General features: G+C 39.2%; 1 protein-coding gene across 1 annotated transcript in view; it reads left to right on the forward strand.

Annotated features, from left to right (window-relative positions):
* LOC133137392 (zinc finger protein ZFPM2-like) overlaps positions 1–6,102 on the forward strand; it is an 89,411-nt gene extending 83,309 nt beyond the window's left edge. The window contains exons 6-8 of the mRNA XM_061255641.1: positions 1,464–1,673; positions 2,185–2,409; positions 2,809–6,102. Of these exons, the coding sequence (XP_061111625.1) occupies positions 1,464–1,673; positions 2,185–2,409; positions 2,809–5,249 (2,876 nt within the window). The 3' untranslated portion in view covers positions 5,250–6,102. The remainder of the gene's footprint in view (positions 1–1,463; positions 1,674–2,184; positions 2,410–2,808) is intronic.
* Positions 6,103–22,428: the final 16,326 nt, after the last annotated feature.

The following is a 22,428-nucleotide window of genomic DNA, read 5'->3' on the forward strand; positions in this document are numbered from 1 at the left end:
AGACTCAGTTGGAGACACACAGATGAACTGGAACAGAATAAAAAAACTGAATAATTTACTTTGCGAAACTTGGTACAGTGGTACATTTGACTGTTTTAATAAAATGTATATTTGGCCTATTTCAGTGACTCAACACCATACCTACTCCACTGTAGTACAAAATGTTCTGGCACTCTAACAACTGTGGGCAGATGCAGCTGTTGTATTCTCCCTCATATGAAAGGCATGCTGTCATAGGGCAGTTGTCTGAGTAGGCTTCATGTTCTGAGACATGGTACGAGGTCTGCACGGTACTGGAATGACATGTCCAACACTTATTGGGAGAAATTACTCCTGTTCCAATAGCAGTATTTAACCTGTCAGGGATGGCCTTTTAGCCATTGCAGCTACAGTACAGAACTGGGAGATTTTCCCAGCTTGCAAGCATAGTTCAGCTGTTATGTGGGAAGGTTATTCTCAAGTGCGGCCTTAAAAAATAATAGTGCATGTCAATTAAATTAAAGGTGTGACAACCTCTTTTTAGAAAATATATGCATACTTTATTTTGAAAAACCATTCAGCAGCATTTATTCATTTTCCATCCTTCATGTTTGCCCTTTTTATACCTAATTGTCCATTCACTTTTTTAACTGCTCTGCCTTTTTGCAGGTTTGAAAGCTAACAGCAAGCCTTAATTAATTGTCAAACTTTTTCCTCTGAAACAATGTCCTTAAATCTTTTAACACCAGAATATCATCATATTTGTGTTATCTTGCCAGCCAGATTTTTGTAAATAGTCATATTAAAAATTGTAATCCCCTCAGTGGAAGATGAAATGTAGTTGAAAAGCCTGTCGTTTAGTGAGATAAATATTATCTAAGCTTAAAACCATCCCTATCTCCTTTGCCTGCTTAATTAATGTGTTGTGAAGATTCCAGTGGAATGTTTAATCCAGAACAATGTAATTAATAATATGACTTGTGTATCCAAGATGTCCATTTTAAGATATACTGTATATTAAATATTGCAGTGCTTTCGTTAAGTTATTGTATTACTGTCCAACAAACAAGACATAAGCTTCAGAAATTCAACAAATACAAGCACATAAACATATTTGAAGAACCGTACCAGCCGATTTTAATTCTGAATTTACAGAGTTTACCATGAACACAAAGTACATTATTGTGTATTAATCAATATGCTGTGAAAGAAACAAATTGTCTTTCCTTGAACACAGAGACGGCTGTTTTTTTTCTTTAGTTTTTCTGAGAAAGTATAGCCTTCAGCAAAAACTCAGTCTTAAAGTATGTTAAATATGGCGTTCATGTAAGTGAACCGAGAATGAGTTTTGAATTATAATAAACCTTGAGGTTCCATATTGAGTTTCGAACCATCTGCAGTGGCAGGTCAAAATGAACATATTTGAAAAGGGTTTTGTATGAATATGTTTTAAAAACATAAATGTTTTCACTGTCCATTCACAGGTGGTCAGCTTTGGTGCACAGTAACAAAACACATTGCAGAGGGTGAAGAGCTGGTGGCTTTCGTGGTGGATTTCAACTTGCGGCCTCAAGCGTTCAACCACATGTCTGCGTTGACGGAGGGAATGTACCCGGCGCGGCTCTTGGACAGCATACCACTCCTCCCCCAGCAAGCCGCTATGGCCTCCATACTGCCCACTGCCATCGTCAACAGTGAGTGCGCTACACTGCAACCACGGAGACAGACACGACGTAACACCTTCAGTGAAACTGTACAGCAGATTAATATGTGTGCGTTGGCCGTCTAAGCTTGAATAGTCTGTTTGGCAGGGATAAGGCCCTTATTAGTCGTTTAAGCTGACCTTGAATTTCTGGTGTAAATTAAGTCCAAACTACCATTCGTCTTGCTAATCGCAAAATGCAAATCGACTATGTACAGCCGTTTGTTTACTTGATAAGGGGTTGTGGGGTCGAGCCATCAGGTTTTCAAGATTAAGGCGTGTGTGAAAACGAGTTTGTTGGTGTCTGCAGCAGTATGAAAAGCACAGGACGGGATTTCTGCCTTTGAATTATTTCATTGGTGCTGTTTTTGTGCACCTTGAGCAACAGATGAAAGTGTTTATTGCCAACACATTTGGAGAAGCAGGCTTTTTCAAATGCATGCTGAGCAAATGGCATTATGTAAGAAAAAAGAGCTAGTTTAACAATAACACCAACTCCACAGAGGACATCTTCCCCTGCAAGGCATGTGGGATCTGGTACCGGAGCGAGAGGAACCTGCAGGCCCATTTGATGTACTACTGCAGTGGCCGGCAGGCGAACCCTGAGACCTTGGTGGACAAGAGTGAGAGCGGTCCACACCAGATGCCCACCGTCTGCCCCTTCCCACAGTGCAACAAGAGCTGCTCGGGGCCACGAGCCATGGAAACACACCTGGCTACACACAGCAGTGAGTCTAGAGGTCAAGGTTCATCATCTATATTTGTTGTGGGCCCTCTTGATATGTAGGACAGCTGACATCAGCACGTTGAAAGTGATATGAGAAAGAATTGCTGTTTGATAAAATGTATTAATTGAAAAGTGTAAGCCTGTTGATCTTAGTACAATGTTATGTTGTTTATTTTGCATTTAAAATTCGATAACAGCCCATTTTTTTGAAAGTGGGATGTTCTTTAAAATTTCACCACACGTTTTTGGACAGTAATCCATGTATTCCAGGTAGCCATTTTATTTCACTTCTATTCATCCACATGAATAAACATGTTATTTTCACCATTTTGACAGCCTTACTGCTCCACATTAAAGCAGAATGCGGACCTGAAAAAGCCATTTTTCATCTTTTTTGCAGGTGTCAAAATGGAAGAGACTCTCCCTCCTGGCACCAGGTTGAAATGCACAATCTGTACCTACACGGCAGATTCTCTCATTGCATTCCAACACCACATCCTTTCTCACTTGTCACAGACGGCCTTCAGATGCAATCGCTGCCATATCAGCTTCCAGAGCCACATGGAGCTGGTGCAACACCAGGACTTACACAGGCACGGTGGCGGTCTGCTTCACAGAGAGGGCGACGGCAAGCTCTCCCCCAGGCTGGGCGAGGAAGGCCTGCAGCAAATGAGAGCGGAGCTGGCCCGCTGCAGAGACGTCCTCCAGGCCCCTAAGATCATGCCGAACGAGGAGGTCTGCTCCACCGCCAAGTTGGAAAGGGCAGAAAAGATGGCCAAGTTCTCTGCCCAGAAGGAGGACGGAAACTTGGGAAGCAAAGCCAGCTTTTTGTACCCCAGAGTGAAGTCTGAACCCTCCAGCCCACGGCCGGCCTCCTCGCCCGTCCAGGCTAGCGTGGGTCCTGCGTTTCCCATGGGCCCTCTCCTCTCTCAGTTCCCTTTTCCCCAGGACATTTCAATGGTTCCGCAGGCCTCCGAGATCTTAGCGAAAATGTCCGAGCTGGTGCACCGCAGATTGCAGCACGGGGCGAACGCCTACCCCCCTCTGATGTATAGCCCTCTTGTGCCAAAAGGGGCCACATGCTTTGAATGCAACATCACTTTTAATAATCTAGAAAACTACTTTGTCCACAAAAAGCACTACTGTAACAGCCGCTGGCAGGACATGGCCAAGTCGCCCAGTTATCCCAGTGGCCTGGACAAGGTGGCAGAGACTGTGAGCCCAAACAGCAGGCACAGTTCGCTCGGCTTGCTGAACGGTCCACTCCTGTCTGAGGTTGACAGTCGTCTCCTGCAGCCTGCTGGCTCAAACTCATCGGTTTCACACTTGATCAATGGGAGTGTCAAAGTGCCTGATAAGGAACTCTCAGGGCAGGTAAAAAAGTCATCCACACCCCCTGGAGCAGAGGAGAAGCCAAATGGCACGCCGGCGAACTCGAACAGTCCCAGCACACCCCTTGCGGAAGGCGAAAATGACTCCAGCAAGACGAATTGTGAAGCCTGTAAGATCACGTTCAGCCGTGAGGAAAATTACATTGTCCACAAGCAGTACTACTGCGCTTCTCGTCATGACCCGCCCATGAAGCGCACGGCCGTGAATAAAATGGCAATGCAGAGGACGATGCGGACACGCAAGAGGAAGAAGCTGTATGAGCTGTGTCTCCCAGATCAAGAGGTGAAGCTGTCCCAGATGAGGTCACCAGGTTTCCTGATGGTACCCACTTTTGGAAGTCCGTGTACATCCCAAGAATCGGTGGACAGTCCCGAAAACCACTTTCATCAACAGTGCAATATGTTTCCGGGAATGGTCCCAAAACATCTGGAAGCTTCTCTTGCTGTTACAAAATCAGCTTTGGTATCTAAGTGCAATGCAATTGAGCAGCAGGAAGCAGATGCCCCCATGGATCTCAGTAAAAAGTGCTCCCCACATTCTGACAAAACCTGCAATTCCCCCAAAAGGCTCATGGACTATCACGAATGCATGGTGTGCAAGATTGGCTTTAACAAAGTGGAGGATTACCTAACACACAAGCAGAACTTCTGCCCTGTAACTGCTCAGCAGCCTGAAATTGGCAGCCTGGACCAGGCAGTGTTTCCAGCCGTTAAATTTGAACGCCATAACGATAAGAGCCCAGCGAAATGTGATAAAAATGGAAACTCCAAGCTGAGTGTACAAAATGGTAACATTTTCCCCTCTCATTCTGGAGCCCTGTCTGTGCTCAATGCAGCTGGAGAGACTCCGCTTTTTCCCCTAAAAGAGGAGAGCAAGGCTGCGTTCCTACCCCACTGCTTTTACCCCCAAGCACTAAAGAAATTGAAAGGTTCAGATGAAATATTGCCATATTACGGGATTAAACCCACTGATTATGTTAACGGTAGCGTGGTGGAGCAGGGCGTGCAGGATGAGCAGAGTCAGAGTGATGAAGGCGAAGGAGGAAAGGCACAGCTGACACCCAATGGCTTTCCCCACCCTGGCAAAGAGCTGCTGCCCCTGCTGCCCAATAACAGAGGCTCGGTGGTGAGTGTAAACGGTGCCCACAAACCTGAGGTCACGCCACAGCAGGAGAACTTGCCCCAGGACTCCCAGCCTTCAGACGGCCGGCCATCGCCCGCGCCGGCCGCTGAGAATCCCTCAGACTCCAACGAGAACATTTCTCCTTCCCCGAAATCACCCAGCGAGGAAACAGCGCCCCCTGCAGCGAAAGGCGTGAACGGAACCACGCCGGCCGCGAGCGGGAACAAATTCTGCCGCGTGTGTAACATCCAGTTCAGCAGCCTTTCCAACTTTATCACTCACAAAAAGTTTTACTGCTCGTCCCATGCTGCTGATCAGGTGAAATAAGTTTTCGTTCTCTGCCTCAGTGCATCTCACTGTTTTACATGCTGCTTGTGGACAATCAACTTACAGTTATTTAAATACAGTGCAAAATCATAGGTTAAAAAAAATATTTGTGCCACTTTGCCATATTTATTTATTTTTAAATCAGTATTAAGAGGAGTAGTGATGTTAAATTATAATTAAAGGTATATGAGTTGTTTGTATTGTTCTTGTGCAACACACATTGTTTACATTGTAATGTCAGTTAAATGATAGACACAGAATGCAACTGATATGCATTCTGACAAAAACGTAGCTGCAAAAGCACTTGTATATTCTTTTTTTTTGCTGTAACTTCTTTTTTCTTTTGTATATGCATAAATACAATTTGTAGCTTGAATAACTACACATTTTATGAAAATGTTTTTGGGGGTAATGTCTGTGTAAAATATTTTTTTCTTAAGGCTTTGAGTATGTATTTATGTATGTGTTTGCCCCGTCTCTCTTCTCCAGCTCTGAAATGACTGTTTTAGTGTGGATGACAACATTGTTGTATAGTACTTATTTCTGTTTGCCAATATTTCTTTCAAGAAAAAATTTCTTTTTTTAAAAGCAGTATTAGCTACATATAAATGAAGGACTTGTCACATCAGATTTGTGTCCCTATAAAATCAATTTTGATTATTGGTAGTTGGTTGAACAATTAGGCAGGATCTATGCGAGCTAAGATGATCATTTCAATAACCTAATAATGGGAATAAAACATTTTCTTGAAAACATTGTTGCTATGCATGTATATGGGTGGAATAAAATTCCAGAACTGTTGGACATTTTTATTTTGATGTTGTGGCATATTAAATACCAATCCTCAGGATCATCTTGTGTTGGAATGTTGATATTTCACTTGTGAGAGTATAGCATTACATATTTTAATTTGTGTATTCATGATTTTAAAACGTGATACAGTATCCAGGGGGGAAATTCCACAATCCACTTATATATGACTTTGACACACAACGAGCCGTGAAGGAAAACTTCTTGAGTTTATCAATGAGAGGTTTGTGAATGCAGTTTCATCATATGAAGTGGCTTAAACTTCAACTCCTAACCTATGGCTGGAATGGCAGAGGACATTAGGCGTTTATTAAATTTACTCGCATTCAATTATTTGTGGTGGTTTTCTTCCCACGAGGTGTTGAGGAAATTGGCCGATCACGGAGCAGAAAATGTGGGCTGCTGCTGCCCACTCTCAGCTTCATGGGAGCCCAGAAACCTCTTCCGAAAGAGGGATATGACCCTCAGGCTTTTCCCCTCACTGCCTCTTCTGACCCGCTGCTGCCCACGGCTGTTCCTGCAATTACGCCATTTCACTTCCAACTCACAGTTAACCTCCATTGTCTTGGAAGGAATCGGGGAATAATTTAGCATATTAGCATGTGCTAGTTAATTTATATGCTTTTTTAAAATTATTTCCTTCACTATGTATCACTATGAAGAGCAGTGGTGGCATTAATCGTATTATTTTTGGGGTTATACTTAACGTGTTTATCAACTGATTAATTAATTTATCAATTTTATCAATTGTATTGAAAATCTTCTCACTAGAAGTAAAAGCAGATCGTTTTTTGGCTGGAAGAGGGAACAGGTTGGAGGGCATAATTTTGAATCCAGTAATTCATTACAGTACATATCATACAGCTATTTTATATGGGCATTCTCTTTATAACTTTTTTTTTTTTACAAATAACGTGAACTATTTTTAATTTGACATTTTAAGACAGAAATGATAAGTTTTACAATGTCTGTTGAAATACTGAATTCTATTTGTCACTGTACCAATGGGCACATTATTTAAAATATTACAGATTAGAGGTCAAGGGTGCACAAGGCTGTTAAAAATGTTTGGCAACATAAAAGGTGGAGCCAGGTCCTGTATTTATATCTCTGTATTTGCCTGCCTTATTATAACTGTATGTGGATTGTTTTTCACACCATTATTTTCCCCTTGAAAATTCAAGTGAAATAACTTCATTGATGTACTTATCTCTCTGGCCGCAAAACTGTAATGGTTCAAAAGCTGAGAAAGTCCCTAATGTCAGCTGCCACAAAAACTGTAAAAATGTATTTTAATGACCAGTTTGAGCTGCAACTGAAAGCAGTCATCTGGTCCTGTGCAGAACATGTAGAACATTATTAAGTACCAAGAGCATTTCAGGGGAAAAAGAAAGGCACAAACCTTCCAATTATTCAAATGCAGACCTGTGAAAGTGACATTTGCAGCCAATTACCAGTTGTTTTAAGTGACTGCAATCAAGGGCTTTACAAATGACAACCCCTATACAACAGCCACCAATCACAAACCAATTCACAGAGGTGAAGGCTCGTGAATGCCTCAGCAATGTGAATGAGGCAGTCTGTCAATAATAGGGGCAGGCAGGCAGCCTTCGGTCAGTATGAATGATTGGGAATGAAAACCTGGTTTAATAGTCTGAGTAAGGTCAAAACCTTATTTCATGAGAGCCAAAGAAAGGGTGTTTTAATTATTTCAATCAGAGCTATTGCTTTATATTCTGCTTTGATACTTTTTGACTATGTGTCTTAATCTGGGCATTGTTTACACAATACCACAGACTTTTGGATAGAATATTAAAACACATTTTAAGGGGATCCTCGAGTCATTCAAAAAGCAGTAGCATCTCATTTTGAATAAGCACTGTAAAATAATGTTAATAACAATTCATGTTAATAATGTCCTTAATAATAAAGACATTTTCTTAATTTCAAGTAAAGGGACTAAACATTGGATATCAGGATGTAAACCACAGCAAGTCTAACTTGAACATTTTCAAGCCCAACATACAGCAAAATCTATACATAAAATACATTTCAGACTGAAATTTGTCTATAAATTGCATTGCTGCACAATGTAATGTAATTGTTTCCTGCAAAAAGCTCACCACTCCCTAACTGTTGTGCTGTTTCCCTCAGAAAGAATAATTCTTTAATGCAGCATGAGCACCCCCAAGTGGTGGCTTGGATGCAGTGTTTTGCAGTATATAGTATATGTCAGTTCTAACCATACTGTGGATGACTATATTTCTAATTCTAACACTATAATTATGAATTATGAAGTAAACTATACTGCCCCTCATTATCTGAAAAGAGCGTGACATGAGCAGCCATCATGCTGATGTAATAACTATTATATTTCTGAACGTATCACTGTAATGTGTATTGAAATGTCAGTATGCATATGCATATTATACGGTATACCATATTGTTGTGTGAATCACACCGCTCTTACAATTATAAATCTAGTGGCACTAAATTAAATTATATGTAAAATTATTCATTATTTATTTGAATGTTCCACAGTATACACTACATCCACTCTAAATGTAGTTGACATCCACTCAATGACAAATAATGTGTATTTTACAGTATTTTACATCTGTATCCATTTTCATGAACTTTAAACTAAGCAAGAAATCATGACCCCCATGTGTGAATAGTATTACGACTGAAAGGTTACGGCTAAATTAATTCACTCTGATTTTCAATAAAAAATAAATTATTACACTGGACTTTCTGGAATTTGTGTTGTTTAATCCCATTCATAAATCCATAGATCTGAAATGCGACACATCACTAAATGTCCTACAGTAGCCCCTCTTTTAATACTTGGGATATGTGACCCTGCTCGGTTTGCCATCAATGTCACCTGAGAATTAAATTGTTGATCTTGAACGTTGTTAGAAAAAACCCATATTGAGGAGATGAGACAAGCAAATAAAACACTTTTAAATGTGATGTGCGACTGTGATCTATGATCATGAGTACTTAAATACAGTCACGATGTTTTAAAAATCATTATCATAATCATTATTTGTATCGAGCGGATCCTGCTGCAACTGGCTCTAGAAACTTTTTTTTCCAAAATGAAATCACATTTTTGGGTGGGTCATCAGTGCACTGTTCTGCAGTCCAATGTGCCCAATGGGAGCTGAGTGAATGTTTCCAGATGTTATTTGTGTGTGTGCACGTGCTTGCGTGTATGTGTCTGAAAAACATGTTTTGCAACAATTATGGACATCAGTTGTGTAAGTATTTCAGTATTATTAATAACATGTGCATAGCTGTAAAGGTCTTTAGAGACCCTAAGAGTTATTGACATTTGCGGAAAAAGAACATGACAACCATATTTGGCAAGTCCACAGACACACACCAACAGATAGTATTTTACACACATTAACAGATATACAAGTTAGGAAGTAAAGGGGGAAATATAATGAAAGAAAAAAGAAGCAGCAAATAAGAACCTTCTTTCAAATTAAACACAATCATGTGGGGAGAATTGTAATTGTAGGGTGTGTGGTGGTTCTCGTGTGGGTGGGGTTTTTTTGGGAGGGGGGGGGGGGGGCAGTGAAGGAAATAAATGCTGGGATTTAGGAGGTTTGCCAGGTCCCAGCTCACTGGTGCACTGAATTGGCTGGACTTGGCCTGCAGCGTTTAGCCAATATTGACTTAAAGCGCATCACACAGTGAGGCTTCAGGAATGAGCATGTGCTGATGACTCACCTCATTCTCCCTACCACAGGGCGAAGGGGTCAAGAAATATACATACCATATGTGCAAAAGTGAACGCTTTGAAAATCCAAACATTGATTAGTAATATTAATAATAAGAATGTTATTGTTGTTTATAGAAACATAAATATACTACGTACACTGTATAATGCACACATTTGTATGTTAACGTGATTTTCATATACACTCAGTGAGCACTTCATTACATAGACTTGTATCCCAGCTTGGTAATTCAAATATCTAATCAGCCAATCACGTGGCAGCAACTAAATGCATAAAGGCATGCGGACATGGTCAAGAGGTTCAGCTGTTTTTCAGACCAAACATCAAAATGGGGAAGAAATGTGATCTAAGTGGATCTCACTGAGTGCATTATCATGTTTTAATAATTTTATGTTGACTAAAACTTCAACAAATTACTGGCTCTGTGTTATACACAAAAATGTACATTCTCAGTATTCTGCACCCATTGTTCCATTTTTTAACTGACAATACAATACTGTCACAAATGACAAACCTAGCCCTCTACAATCAGTGAACACTTTATTTAGTATTCATTAGACTTATTTTTTTGACTTATTAAGTCTTCTGCTGCTATACCCTATCCACTTAGAGGTTCGACGCGTTGTGTGTTCAGTGATGCTCTTCTGTATATCACTGTTGTAATGAGTGGTTATTTGCATTACTGTCACCTTCTGGCCAGTCTGGTCCTTCTCCTCTGACCTCTCTCATTACCCACAAACTGGACGTTTTCTGTTTTTAGCACCATTCTCTGCAGACTCAAGATGCTGTTCTGCATGAAAATCCCAGGAGAGCAGTTTCTGAGGTATTCAAAGCATCCTGTCTGGTACCAACAATCATTCCAAAGTCAAAGTCATTTACAAAGTCACTCCCCCATTCTGTCATTTGGTCTAAAAAAGAGCTAAAGCTCTTGACCATATCTGCATGCTTTTATGTATAAATATAATGTATACACTTATAGCACATGTAAGATAAGGAACCTTTCAGTGCTAAAGCTCAACTGCAGGGTGAGGTGACTTATACCTGAAATCCTGTATGTAGTCGACTGAAGAGAACCAATAAAACAAATGTTGTCCAAGACCTGTTTTTCCAGAGATTTGACACTACCTCACATAACCACTGAGTGTCAGTCAAGTTCTATCATGGCGTGTACACTGGAAGACAAATGTACTTCTGTTTTATTCTTTTAAAAAAGTAGTTTTTATCACACTATGGTTAATACCTCCCCTTTTATGTAACCTCAGATACAAAATTGTAAGCCACAAATAAACTCATAAATTTTTCATTAAGCAATGGCAGGTATATAAGCCGGGAGAAACCCTGTTTCCAGTGGAAGTGGAAGTCTCCACCCACACAAAACATGTGAGCTTATTCCCCCCTGGTCATCCATCATACACCATAAATGGTTTCGGTGCAATGCGTTATAGATTCAGTGTACCAATGCATCACACAATCCCTTCAGGAAAAGTTGTTCAATCTCTTCCCCTTTCATGTCAGAGTAGAAATGTTCCCTGGGGAAAAGAGACATTCATTTTGGGAGATATACAGCAACAGAACTAATTTCTGCAAGCTTTACCTAATGAGAAATCCTTTGAAGTGCAAATGTCTTTGTACAGGACAAATGTTCAACTGCTAAACTGTCTTCACATTCTATTGGTCCTGCTTCAGTATACTGGACCAATAGGGCTTGAAGACAATTTGAAACATTTGAAATAATTCCTTGTTTAATTTCATGTGTTCATTTTAATACTGAGATTCTTTTGGTGCATGATTATTTTGATTGAACTAAAGTTGAACCAAATTCTAATAGTTTCTAATTCTGAAAAGCTGCAATAATCTCAAAAACAGAAAATATTTTCTGTGAAAACAAAATCTTCCACTTCCACTGTGTTTGAGCTTCTGTTTTTGTCATATGTAGAGTAAAATAAAATAAATAAAATAAATAAAATAAATAAAATAAATAAAATAAATAAAATAAAATATTGGAAAATAAACCCCAAAGGGTTACCTTCCAGAAGAGACCCGGATTATGCATATAGTAAAAAGGGTTCAATAATACTAACCATTTTATTTTAGGGATGTCATTTTCAAGCTTGTGTCAAATAAAGGGGTGACACTTAAGGGGTTAAAAATAATAGCAGTAGGGTCTACATAAAAATTATAATAATTCTTATTGAATGTCTATGTTATTTGGTATTGTTCAACTATATTTACTACCTACATACTTGCATGCCATTTTTGGAGTAATTATACAAACCAACAAAAATAAAAGAAAATCCTGTAAACTAAAATCTAGATGCAGGCAGTTAACATTTTATCCGTTTCTCCTTATTGAGTCTTTAGATTCTGTGCACATACTGTTCTAGTGTGCTCTGAGCTATGAATGCTTGTTAATCAAGAGCTAATTGCATACATAACCAGGATGAATAGTACAGCTCCTCTGTGAATCACGTACACATCCATCTTGGTTCAAATATTAACTTCCCGTTTCTCACAAAATTAATTAACATTATATAACCACTCTCTTTTTTCTTATTTTTTGCTGGAGGCCAGTGATAGCTAGGGAATACAAGCTCAGAAAAAAACAGCATATAAAGCTATTATTTGTAACAGTTGTGGAAATTTAAAAGGCATTCCCATCACATTTCCTCATGAATTATTACATTTACAAAACAATAATGAAAATGTATTTCCTCAAAAAACAGGTTCTACATTTATTGGCACAATAGCAGAGGCAACCAGATTTTCTAATAATATTTCCTGGTACTTTGTTAAATAATTGTGCCATTGAAATAAATAGTGTTTAAATAGTGCCCCTGGACTACTGGCAGCGAAACATCTCGAAAACATCAATGACCCACCTCTATATTTGACAGCAGGTTTTGCCACCAAACAAGTTGATGGGGTGTGTGGTCAAAACAATGGATTTTGGTTTCATCTGACCATAGCATTCTCTTCCAATGAGTATTGTGCTCAGTACACGCTGTCTTTTACACCTTTTGATTATTGCCCTTACAGTACTAAGTGGTATGTTTAACTGTTTATGGAAATATTTTTTTGTACATTACCAGACTAGTGATGGACAATTAGGCTTTTCCCATGCTGATGGTTGACAAAGGGATTTTGCATACTTGTTACCTAATTTTTATACTCCAGGGAAAAGGTAAGTGAGGGAATGACACAATATAGTTCCTTTAGAATGAGATTAACTTTTTAAGTAAAATTGTATGGCCAATTTCATTTTCAATTTCATATTATTTACAATAATTGGTAGGGGTGCGAATAATTCTGGCACCTGTGGTTTGGAGAAATAATTTGATTACTGAATAAAAAACATATGTATTGAATAAATGTATTGAAATAAAAGTAGATAATTTACCCATATGTTTGAACAATGACAGATGCATACATCATTATCCCTGTTGTTTATTGTATGCAGCCTTTTTTTATCCATTTTTATTTCTGGGAAATTTTAATGACCACAGTGTAACTTCAGATTGTCTGATAGCCATAAATCCTAAGACTTTATTTTGTAATTCAATTTTCTTTATTAAAACCAGACTGCCGAAATTTAATTCAGGGTGTAGCCTATGTATTGGAGCATTTTCCCAATATGGCTACCATGAGCCACCCGGATGGAACAATGATGATGAGTCCCTCCTGAAAGCAGAGGACATCTCCTGAAGAAATTTGTCCATCATAGTGCTCCGTAGGGCATGGGCACAGGAGAGTCCCAGTGGTAATGAGAGGGAGATGTATCACACAATGTATCAGAGTTGGATGATGGCTGCATGGTTCAATCATCTTCCTTCTGCCACCTGCTTCACCTTCATTTATTTGCGTCCCCTACTGTTCACAACCGATGGAGATAAGCGTGTTAGAGTGTAGTTTTATTAGGTCTTTAAGTATTTGTCACATGAGTGTCATGAAGAACTTCCAAATACATACGCATTCAGTTAGTCAGCACTGCACACAGTGGAACTCGCATGATTTTAAATTAACTGCAGATTGGTGATGTTTGCACACAGGATACTTGATAGAGTGGTTATGCTTTACCTTATGAGAGGCATTACCACCCATCCATGAACACCTTAGTCAGAAATAATTATTCATTCGACATTTAGTTATTTCTGACAAGCATTACCTGGTCATGCTCTTTATATTAATATAAAGGATGATGACAGTCAACAACAAATGTGGTTAGTCACTTCTGAGCCTCTAAAGATGATGATCTTTTGTGGCAATGACGAATGACAACCCAAATCCAGTATCTTACTGTAAATGAATAAATCGGAGATCAGTGATCATAGAAAAACAACGGCTGAAACAGCAGAGAAACACCCTCATGTAGCTCACCACTGCACGCTGCACACATAAGAGAGTGATTGGTTTTGTCAGTTCTGAAAATACAAGGAATTTGACATTGAAAACTGGCAGAAATGTTACCCTGCAGTGGAAGATAGTCCTTAAAATGACAGTGTACCAGGACACTAAGTCCCGAAAAATAGATCACTCGCACCCGATTCAGTCACCGTTTTGGACCGACACCAGGGTGCTGATAACCCATTCAGGTAAGAAGTCTCCCATCACTTGGATGGATTTAAAATGGATTGAACTGTCGAGCACAAAGAATACATCAAAATTACAAATAGCAGTTCAGGGCCATGGCAGGAGTTGGAAAATGTTGTTAACGATGAGTCATGGGGGATTGTCTCTGGCCTGGCTCCTTCTCACAGCTGCTGTGATGCTGCAGTATGACATAAAACTAGACAAACGGTAAGTATGCTGGAATAAATAATGCCATGTCATGTCTTTGTAAAGTATTAAAGGTACAATAGGTAATTTCGGATTCCTAATGGTCAAGAGAGGAATTGCAACAACAGACAACCTCAAACCACAACACTGTTTATGCTTCCCAGTCTATGAATATAACGCCTATAATATAAATTGTTATTGTACAGTTCAGTGTTCTCGTGCACTGTTTTGGAAAGCTGACCGAGACAAACGCAACAGAGCCTGCCGTCTTTTCGTAGTGTTCTAGTAAGAAAATGTTCACTGAACAGGTGACTTAATGAGATCATGACTTTGGTGTGCTTCACAAAACTATTTATAGTTTTCACTTCAGCAAATCAACTATATTGTGAGCAAGCAAGTTATTTGGCTGCGTAATTGGCTATATAACTAAGATATGATAGTCTACCACAAACAATGCAACTTACAGATTGAGAGAAATAAAGGTTCCGGATGGTTGAACACGTAGAGAGACAAAAGGAACGTGTAGCTGCCCAAATTGCACTCCAGACAAGTGATCACTGAAACTATTACTTATCTACAGTCATGTGAAAAAATTAGGACACCCTATGGAAAATTGTGTTTTTTTTACATTTTTAGACATGGATATTTAAAACAATTTTAACAATACTGAGAGATTCAAGTAATATAACTAAACAAGTAAAACTGAAGAAAATCCTTTTTAAAACTTTCTGTAAAATGTAATAAAATAAAAATGCAATTTCTGGTGAGGAATAAATTAGGACACCCCACATTTTTTCCCACCTGAAATGGTTGAAATCACACACAGGTTTATCACATCAGGTGCACATGATTAGAACATTGTTACTCAGCATTTTGAAGGAGGCTTACCCTATTTAAACCTCAGACATTTAGTTTGGTGTGCTCCTGACTGTTGACATGAGAGTGAACACCATGGTGAGATCGAAAGACCTGTCTGAGGCCTTGAGAAAGAAGATTGTAGCAGCTTATGAGTCTGGTAAGGGATTTAAAAAGATCTCAAAAGATTTTGAAATCTGCCATTCCACTGTCCAGAAAATAGTCTACAAGTGGAGGACATTCAAAACAACTGCCAACATGCCCAGGTCTGGCCGTCCAAGCAAGTTCACCCCGAGAGCAGACCGCAAGATACTAAAAGAAGTCTCCAAAACCCCTAAAATGTCATCACGGGACCTACAGCAGGCTCTGGCGACTGTTGATGTGAAAGTGCATGCCTCTACAATCAGAAAGAGACTGCACAAGTTTAACTTTCATGGGAGGTGTGCAAGGAGGAAACCTTTACTCTCCAAGAGAAACATTAAGGCCAGACTCAAGTTTGCCAGAGAGAACATGGACAAAGACCAGGACTTCTGGAATAATGTTCTTTGGACAGATGAGTCTAAAATTGAATTATTTGGACATCAGAACAGAGGTGTGTTTGGCGCACACCAAATACAGCATTCCAGGAAAAGAACCTCATACCAACTGTGAAGCATGGAGGTGGAAGTGTCATGGTTTGGGGATGCTTTGCTGCAGCAGGACCTGGCCAGCTCACCATCATAGAATCTATCATGAATTCTACAGTGTACCAGCGGGTGCTTGAGGAACATGTGAGACCATCTGTAAAAAGATTAAAGCTGAAGCGGAACTGGACCCTGCAACATGACAATGACCCAAAACATACCAGTAAATCCACCAAGGACTGCCTGAAAACTAAGAAGTGGAGAGTCCTGGAATGTCCCAGTCAAAGCCCAGATCTTAATCCCATTGAGATGCTGTGGGGTGACTTGAAACGGGCTGTACATGCAAGAAACCCCTCAAACATCTCACAGGTTAAAGAATTCTCCGTTGAGGAGTGGGGCAAACTTTCCTCAGACAGATGTCAGAGACTGGTAGATGGTTACAAGAAGCGTCTCACTGAAGTTATTTCAGCCAAAGGGGGTAAAACTAGGTATTAGGGGGTAGGGTGTCCAAACTTTTTCCTTAGTTAGAATATGCATTTATGTTGATGTCTTTTGTTTAATGAGTAAAACAAGGTTAATTTTTGTTGTTTACCTGCAATTAGATCACTTTATTAAATAAATTATAAATAATAACAAGATTAGACATCGATGTGTGATCATTTCTTTCATTTCTTAATGAATAACTGAATATTTAACGGGGTGTCCTAATTTTTTCACATGACTGTAGTTAGAAAACAATACCAGTTCACTATAACAAGCAAATTAGCGATTACTAGTTACCTTCCCGAGTGTACAAATATCCACCTGAAGCACAACGCTTTTGCAATTGCTTTGTATTGCCTATGGATATTTGTAAATTCAATGATAGGAAGGGATCGACAATGGTCTTGTAACAAAGTTTTAACACAAAAATCTTACCTATTGTACCTTTAAAAACAGCAAATGCAAAGCTTTATGAAAGATGTCATAATACAAAATGCTATAGTTAAGGAAGGCATGGCACATGATCATCCCCTCTGATCAAAATTTCTAGATAAATCCATGGAACATAAATAAATGATAATGGTGATACAGTTGTGTTCAAAATAATAGCAGTGTGTTTAAAAACGTGAGCTCAAAATCCTTATAGCAGTTTTTATTTTGATGCATTGGGAATACTGCACATTATATCCTAAATCAAAACATGAAGAAAAATGTGTCAATTTTTTAATTACTTTACAGAAAATGAAGAAAAATGAATATTGGGCTGTTCAAAAAAATAGCAGTGTCTGCATTTTTCTTTACAAACTCAAATATTTACTGTATAAACTGAAAAATCTTCAGGATTTAGCATTTCTGTGAATCACTAAACTAATATTTAGTTGTATAACCACGGTTTCTGAGAACTGCTTCACTTCTGTGTTGCATGGAATCAACCAACTTCTGGCACCTATGAACAGGTATTTCAGCCCAGGATGATTTGACAACATTCCACAATTCCTCTGCATTTCTTGGTTTTGCCTCAGAAACAGCATTTTTGATGTCACCCCACAAGTTTTCAATCGGATTAAGGTCCGGGGATTGGGCTGGCCACTCCGTAACTTTAATTTTGTTGTCTGGTCTGGTCTTGTTGAAACACCCATTTCAAGGGCATTTCCTCTTCGGCATAAGGCAACATGACCTCTTCAAGTATTTTGATATAGGCAAACTGATCCATGATCCCTTGCATGTGATAAATAGGCCCGACACCATAGTAAGAGAAACATCCCCATATCATGATGCTTGCACCACCATGCTTCACTGTCTTCAGAGTGTACTGTGGCTTGAATTCAGTGTTTGGTGGTCGTCTGACAAACTGCCTGCGTCCCTTGGACCTAAAAATAACAATCTTACTTTCATCTTACTTTCAAAATTTTTCTCCATTTCTCTTTAGGCCAGTTGATGTGTTCTTTGGCAAATTGTATCCTCTTCAGCACGTGTCTTTTTTTTAAACAGTGGGACTTTGCGGGGGCTTCTTGCCGATAGACTAGCTTCACACAGGCGTCTTCTAATTGTCACAGTACTCACCGGTATCTTCAGACTGTCTTTGATCACCCTGGAGCTGATCATTGGCTGAGTCTTTGCCATTCTGGCTATTCTTCGATCCATTCAAATGGTAGTCTTTCGTTTTCTTCCACATCTCTCTGGTTTTGCTTTCCATTTTAAAGCATTGGAGATCATTTTAACCGAGCAGCCTATTATTTTCTGCACTTCTTTATACGTTTTTCCCTCTCCAATCAACGTTTTAATCAAAGTACGCTGTTCTTTTGAACAATGTCTGGAACGACCCATTTTTCTCAGGTTTTCAGAGAGAAATGCATGCAAACATGTGCTAGCTTCATCCTTAAATAAGGGCCACCTGATTCACACCTGTTTTTTCACAGAAAGAATGACCTCACTAATTTAACTCCTCACTGCTATTATTTTGAACACGCCTCTTTCAATTAATTATTCAATTACACAGACTCAGGAGCATGTGTATCATGAATGTTGGGTCTGTTGGTTTTCTATGACTCTACTACACCTACTGGTAAATGATTTGCCATGTAGTAATATATTTTCTACCAAAAACAGTGATTGATCTGGTAAGTCATGTTGGACTGCTATTATTTTGAACACAACTGTATATAGATGCCTGACTAATACATTATGATTATATAATTTATGAGGCTCAGAAAAGTTGTTAATATTGTGTAAACAGAAAATAACAATTTGCCAAAATTGTAATCGAAATACTATACTTGTTTGCTATAACTGTTTATATTAGCACTCCTTTGAATTGCATCTATCTGCCTATAGTTTTGCTCATTGGCAGCAAAAAGGGAACCATATTTAACACGCCACTAGTAAAACAATTAAAACCCATTCCTTCATCATATTGTAAATTGAGCCCCCTCTCTTCTGACATCATATCAATAAAAGTCCTGGGTCTTTGGCTTCCCTTACTAGGAATTAATCTTTAAACAGTGTATTTTATTATGTTTATAAGCAATTAAATTTGATGAAGCACTGAGCCCTGAAAAAACCGATTGTTTTCATAAGCAAAGCTGTTTCTAAAGATATCCATCATCCATTTGCCAGTTTCAATCACTCACTAATCACCTTGATGGAGAGACACAACTGGACACTAAAGCGCTCATCCCTTTCTAAGACTACATTGATATTTATATGGAAAAAAACAAACTGCCAAGGACTACAACCTCAAGGATATGACTCACATCCTTATCGGGGAAAAGAAAGCATTATACCGCACCACTCATTGTCGTTTTGTGCCATTATGAGTTATTCAATGAAATTGCTTTACCTTCAAGTACTGTACCAGTTGAAGAAGAGTAGTAGCTGCTGAACAGTAGCAATACTAAGATATTGTACGTGTATTGTAATCATAATATCAAGTGTGTGAAGTGAGTTAACAGAAATGCAATGCGTAGGAGTCAAATGTTAAGAAGTGATGGAATTTTTCCACTTACTTGTCCACCAACTGTACTGTATGTACATCCGTCATCTTGCTTTTCCCTGCAGTGGGCTATTATACAATTTAATGCAATAAATGCAATACAAAAACAGGACTAAAAGAAATAGAAGCTGGATAAACTTATTTAAAAGCCTCTTTTTTCTAAATGTGCATTTTCCAGCCAGTTAAGAACCGCAGTCTTGACACATCAGTTCTTAATAATTATAGACCTATTTCAAAGTTACCTTTTATCTCCAAAATCTTGGAATGTTCTGACCACTGAAATCAGCCACCGAAATCCCCTAGCAGTTGAAGTTAGCAGTATGTTCAAATTCTCCAACCAAAAGGGAGGCACTCGAACAAAACGTTTTTTGTCTCTCAATGCTCAATTAATATTGTTAATGTAACATCTTAACCCTAATCCTAACACGAACCAATATAAAACCGTGTAATGACCACCTCGTCGTGGATTATTCTTACTCATACCACGGCACTGAAAAATAACCACCTACGGCAAATACGGAATTCTCATTGCCCGATGGGTGCATGTGGGTATAATTTCGTATAACCTTGTTAACGAGAACAGATCGAACAGTTGCATATCATTTTTTCATGGGTAAAATATACAACAAATATCAATGAGTGCAACATCATGCGCAATGGATTTGCAATTCATGCAAGTAGTCCAGTTATAGTCGACCTGGGAACAGAAATATGTTACTGTAGGCTGCATTGAGTACACTTTACATCGTAGGAAAGATAACCATTTGAGATGTTTCAAACATAATGTAACCAAGTGTTTTTACTTGGGCAGTAATAATAAAATACATATGAGTGACTGAGGAGAGAATGATCAAACTTGTGTTGTCTGTAATTCACTCCATAAAACAGACAGTGCCGCAAGAGTAGAGGAACATACTTAGACATAGAACGCCCGAGATGCTGAAATATACGTATTCAGTAGCCAACACTGATATTCTCTGTAAACTACATATAGCGTGAAGATTGTAGTAATTGAATATGTTGGTCTGTGTGACTGGCTGCAAGAATGAGACAAGCCAGCTAATTTTGACAGCAGTGTTGTAAAGCTCAACAAAATACTGAGGTCTTACTAAACTTCAGTTCAAAATGGGAAAGGCTCCGTTCAGTTGCATGTCACTGACATCTGGAATACAGCGTCAAATTTCTATAAATTGCTTACTATTATTTTGCCAGCTAACATTAGTTAAGAGCCTAACGTTGTATTTCCTTTCGGCGATGGTGAGCTTGTGAACTTTTCTTCGGCGATGATGCAGTTGACTGTTAAAATTTGGTTTCTCAGTAACAGGGACTATTTTGTCTCCCATTCCCATTGTGTTTCAATTAATACATTTGTTTCTAAACTAAAAATAAATTGTCCATAGCTACATTAGTTTGGCAAGTTAGCCATGCTAAAAGCAGGATAATACCCTATAAACAAGTCAGTTATGAAGAAATAATTGCCTGACAGAGTGGTGCTTCGCGGAAGGCCATTTACCACCCTGAAGGGCAATTATTTGCTCATAACTGACTCATTCATAGGGTATTATCCCTTACATTGTATTTATGTAAGGGATATTTGTGGTTGTGTTCATTAATAGTCTTTGTATGTACCCATGTACAAGCCCAATTCCAAAAAAGTTGGGATGCTTTGTAAAATGTAAATAAAAACAGAATGCAATGATGGCCAAGTCAATCACCTGACCTGAATCCGATTGAACATGCATTTCACTGGCTGAAGACAAAACTGAAGGGAAAATGCCCCAAGAACAAGCAGGAAATGAAGACAGTTGCAGTAGAGGCCTGGCAGAGCATCACCAGGGATGAAACCCAGCGTCTGGTGATGTCTATGCGTTCCAGACTTCAGGCTGTAATTGACTGCAAAGGATTTGCAACCAAGTATTAAAAAGTGAAAGTTTGATTTATGATTGTTAGTTTGTCCCATTACTTTTGGTTCCTTAAAAAGTGGGAGGCACATATACAAACTGTTGTATTCCTACACCATTCACCTGATTTGGATGTAAATACTCTCAAATTAAAGCTGAAATATCTAAGCGCACGTGTCCCTTGAACAAAGCAAAGGTAAAAGTGAAGAAAAACACATTCACAATATCAGTCAAGACTAAGCTAAACACTGGCTATGCCTGAATGTTTGTTGTTTAGTCTTACTGAGTACATACGCATTGGATCCAAAAGACGTGCTGTCCTTGTAGGAGCTGCGATGGTGCTGCGAATGATGTCGTGGAGAGGTGCGCAAAGCCCACCCCGGTGGAAAAGTTTGTTGCTGTGCTTTGCAGGGGTAAACTGATGTAGCGTTCCGTGTACACCAGTTTCCACTCGCTATAGGCCACTAAGTTACCACGAGGTAACAAGGTGTGTCCGTAGGCCTGGTAGTGCGCTGTGTAGAATTCAGCCTCTGTCAAAGTCTCGGAGCAGATGAGGTGAAGAAAATGGCCAAAGAGGGTGCGTCAAAAATGAAGTAGGAAGAAGGGTTTTCCCAAGAACGTCTTGCTCTTATACGGGAAAGTTTATTGCTCCCGCCATTTACAGCATTGGCTGAACCGAGCTAGAAGTCATGCGGGGTGGACGTCGCAGAATTGTCCTGTGGGATTGTGGGAAATGTGGATCCCACAGGAGTCATACTATAGCTTGGCCCTGAGTGGTTCAGAATTCAACTACTAGGAAGGAGGACAAATAAGAGAGCACACATTACCCCAATTTTAGCTACCTGTACACTGGCTACCAGCTGCTTTCAGGGTTGATTTGAAAATTGTGCAAATTACTTCCAAGGCTGGTTTGTCTCTTCTGTATTTAACTGAGCTTTTGTTCGCCTATAAACCCAATAACCCTCTTAGGTGATCAGTTACAGCCCC

The sequence above is a fragment of the Conger conger genome, chromosome 9 (assembly GCF_963514075.1).
Source record: "Conger conger chromosome 9, fConCon1.1, whole genome shotgun sequence".
In the NCBI taxonomy this organism is placed as follows: domain Eukaryota; kingdom Metazoa; phylum Chordata; class Actinopteri; order Anguilliformes; family Congridae; genus Conger; species Conger conger.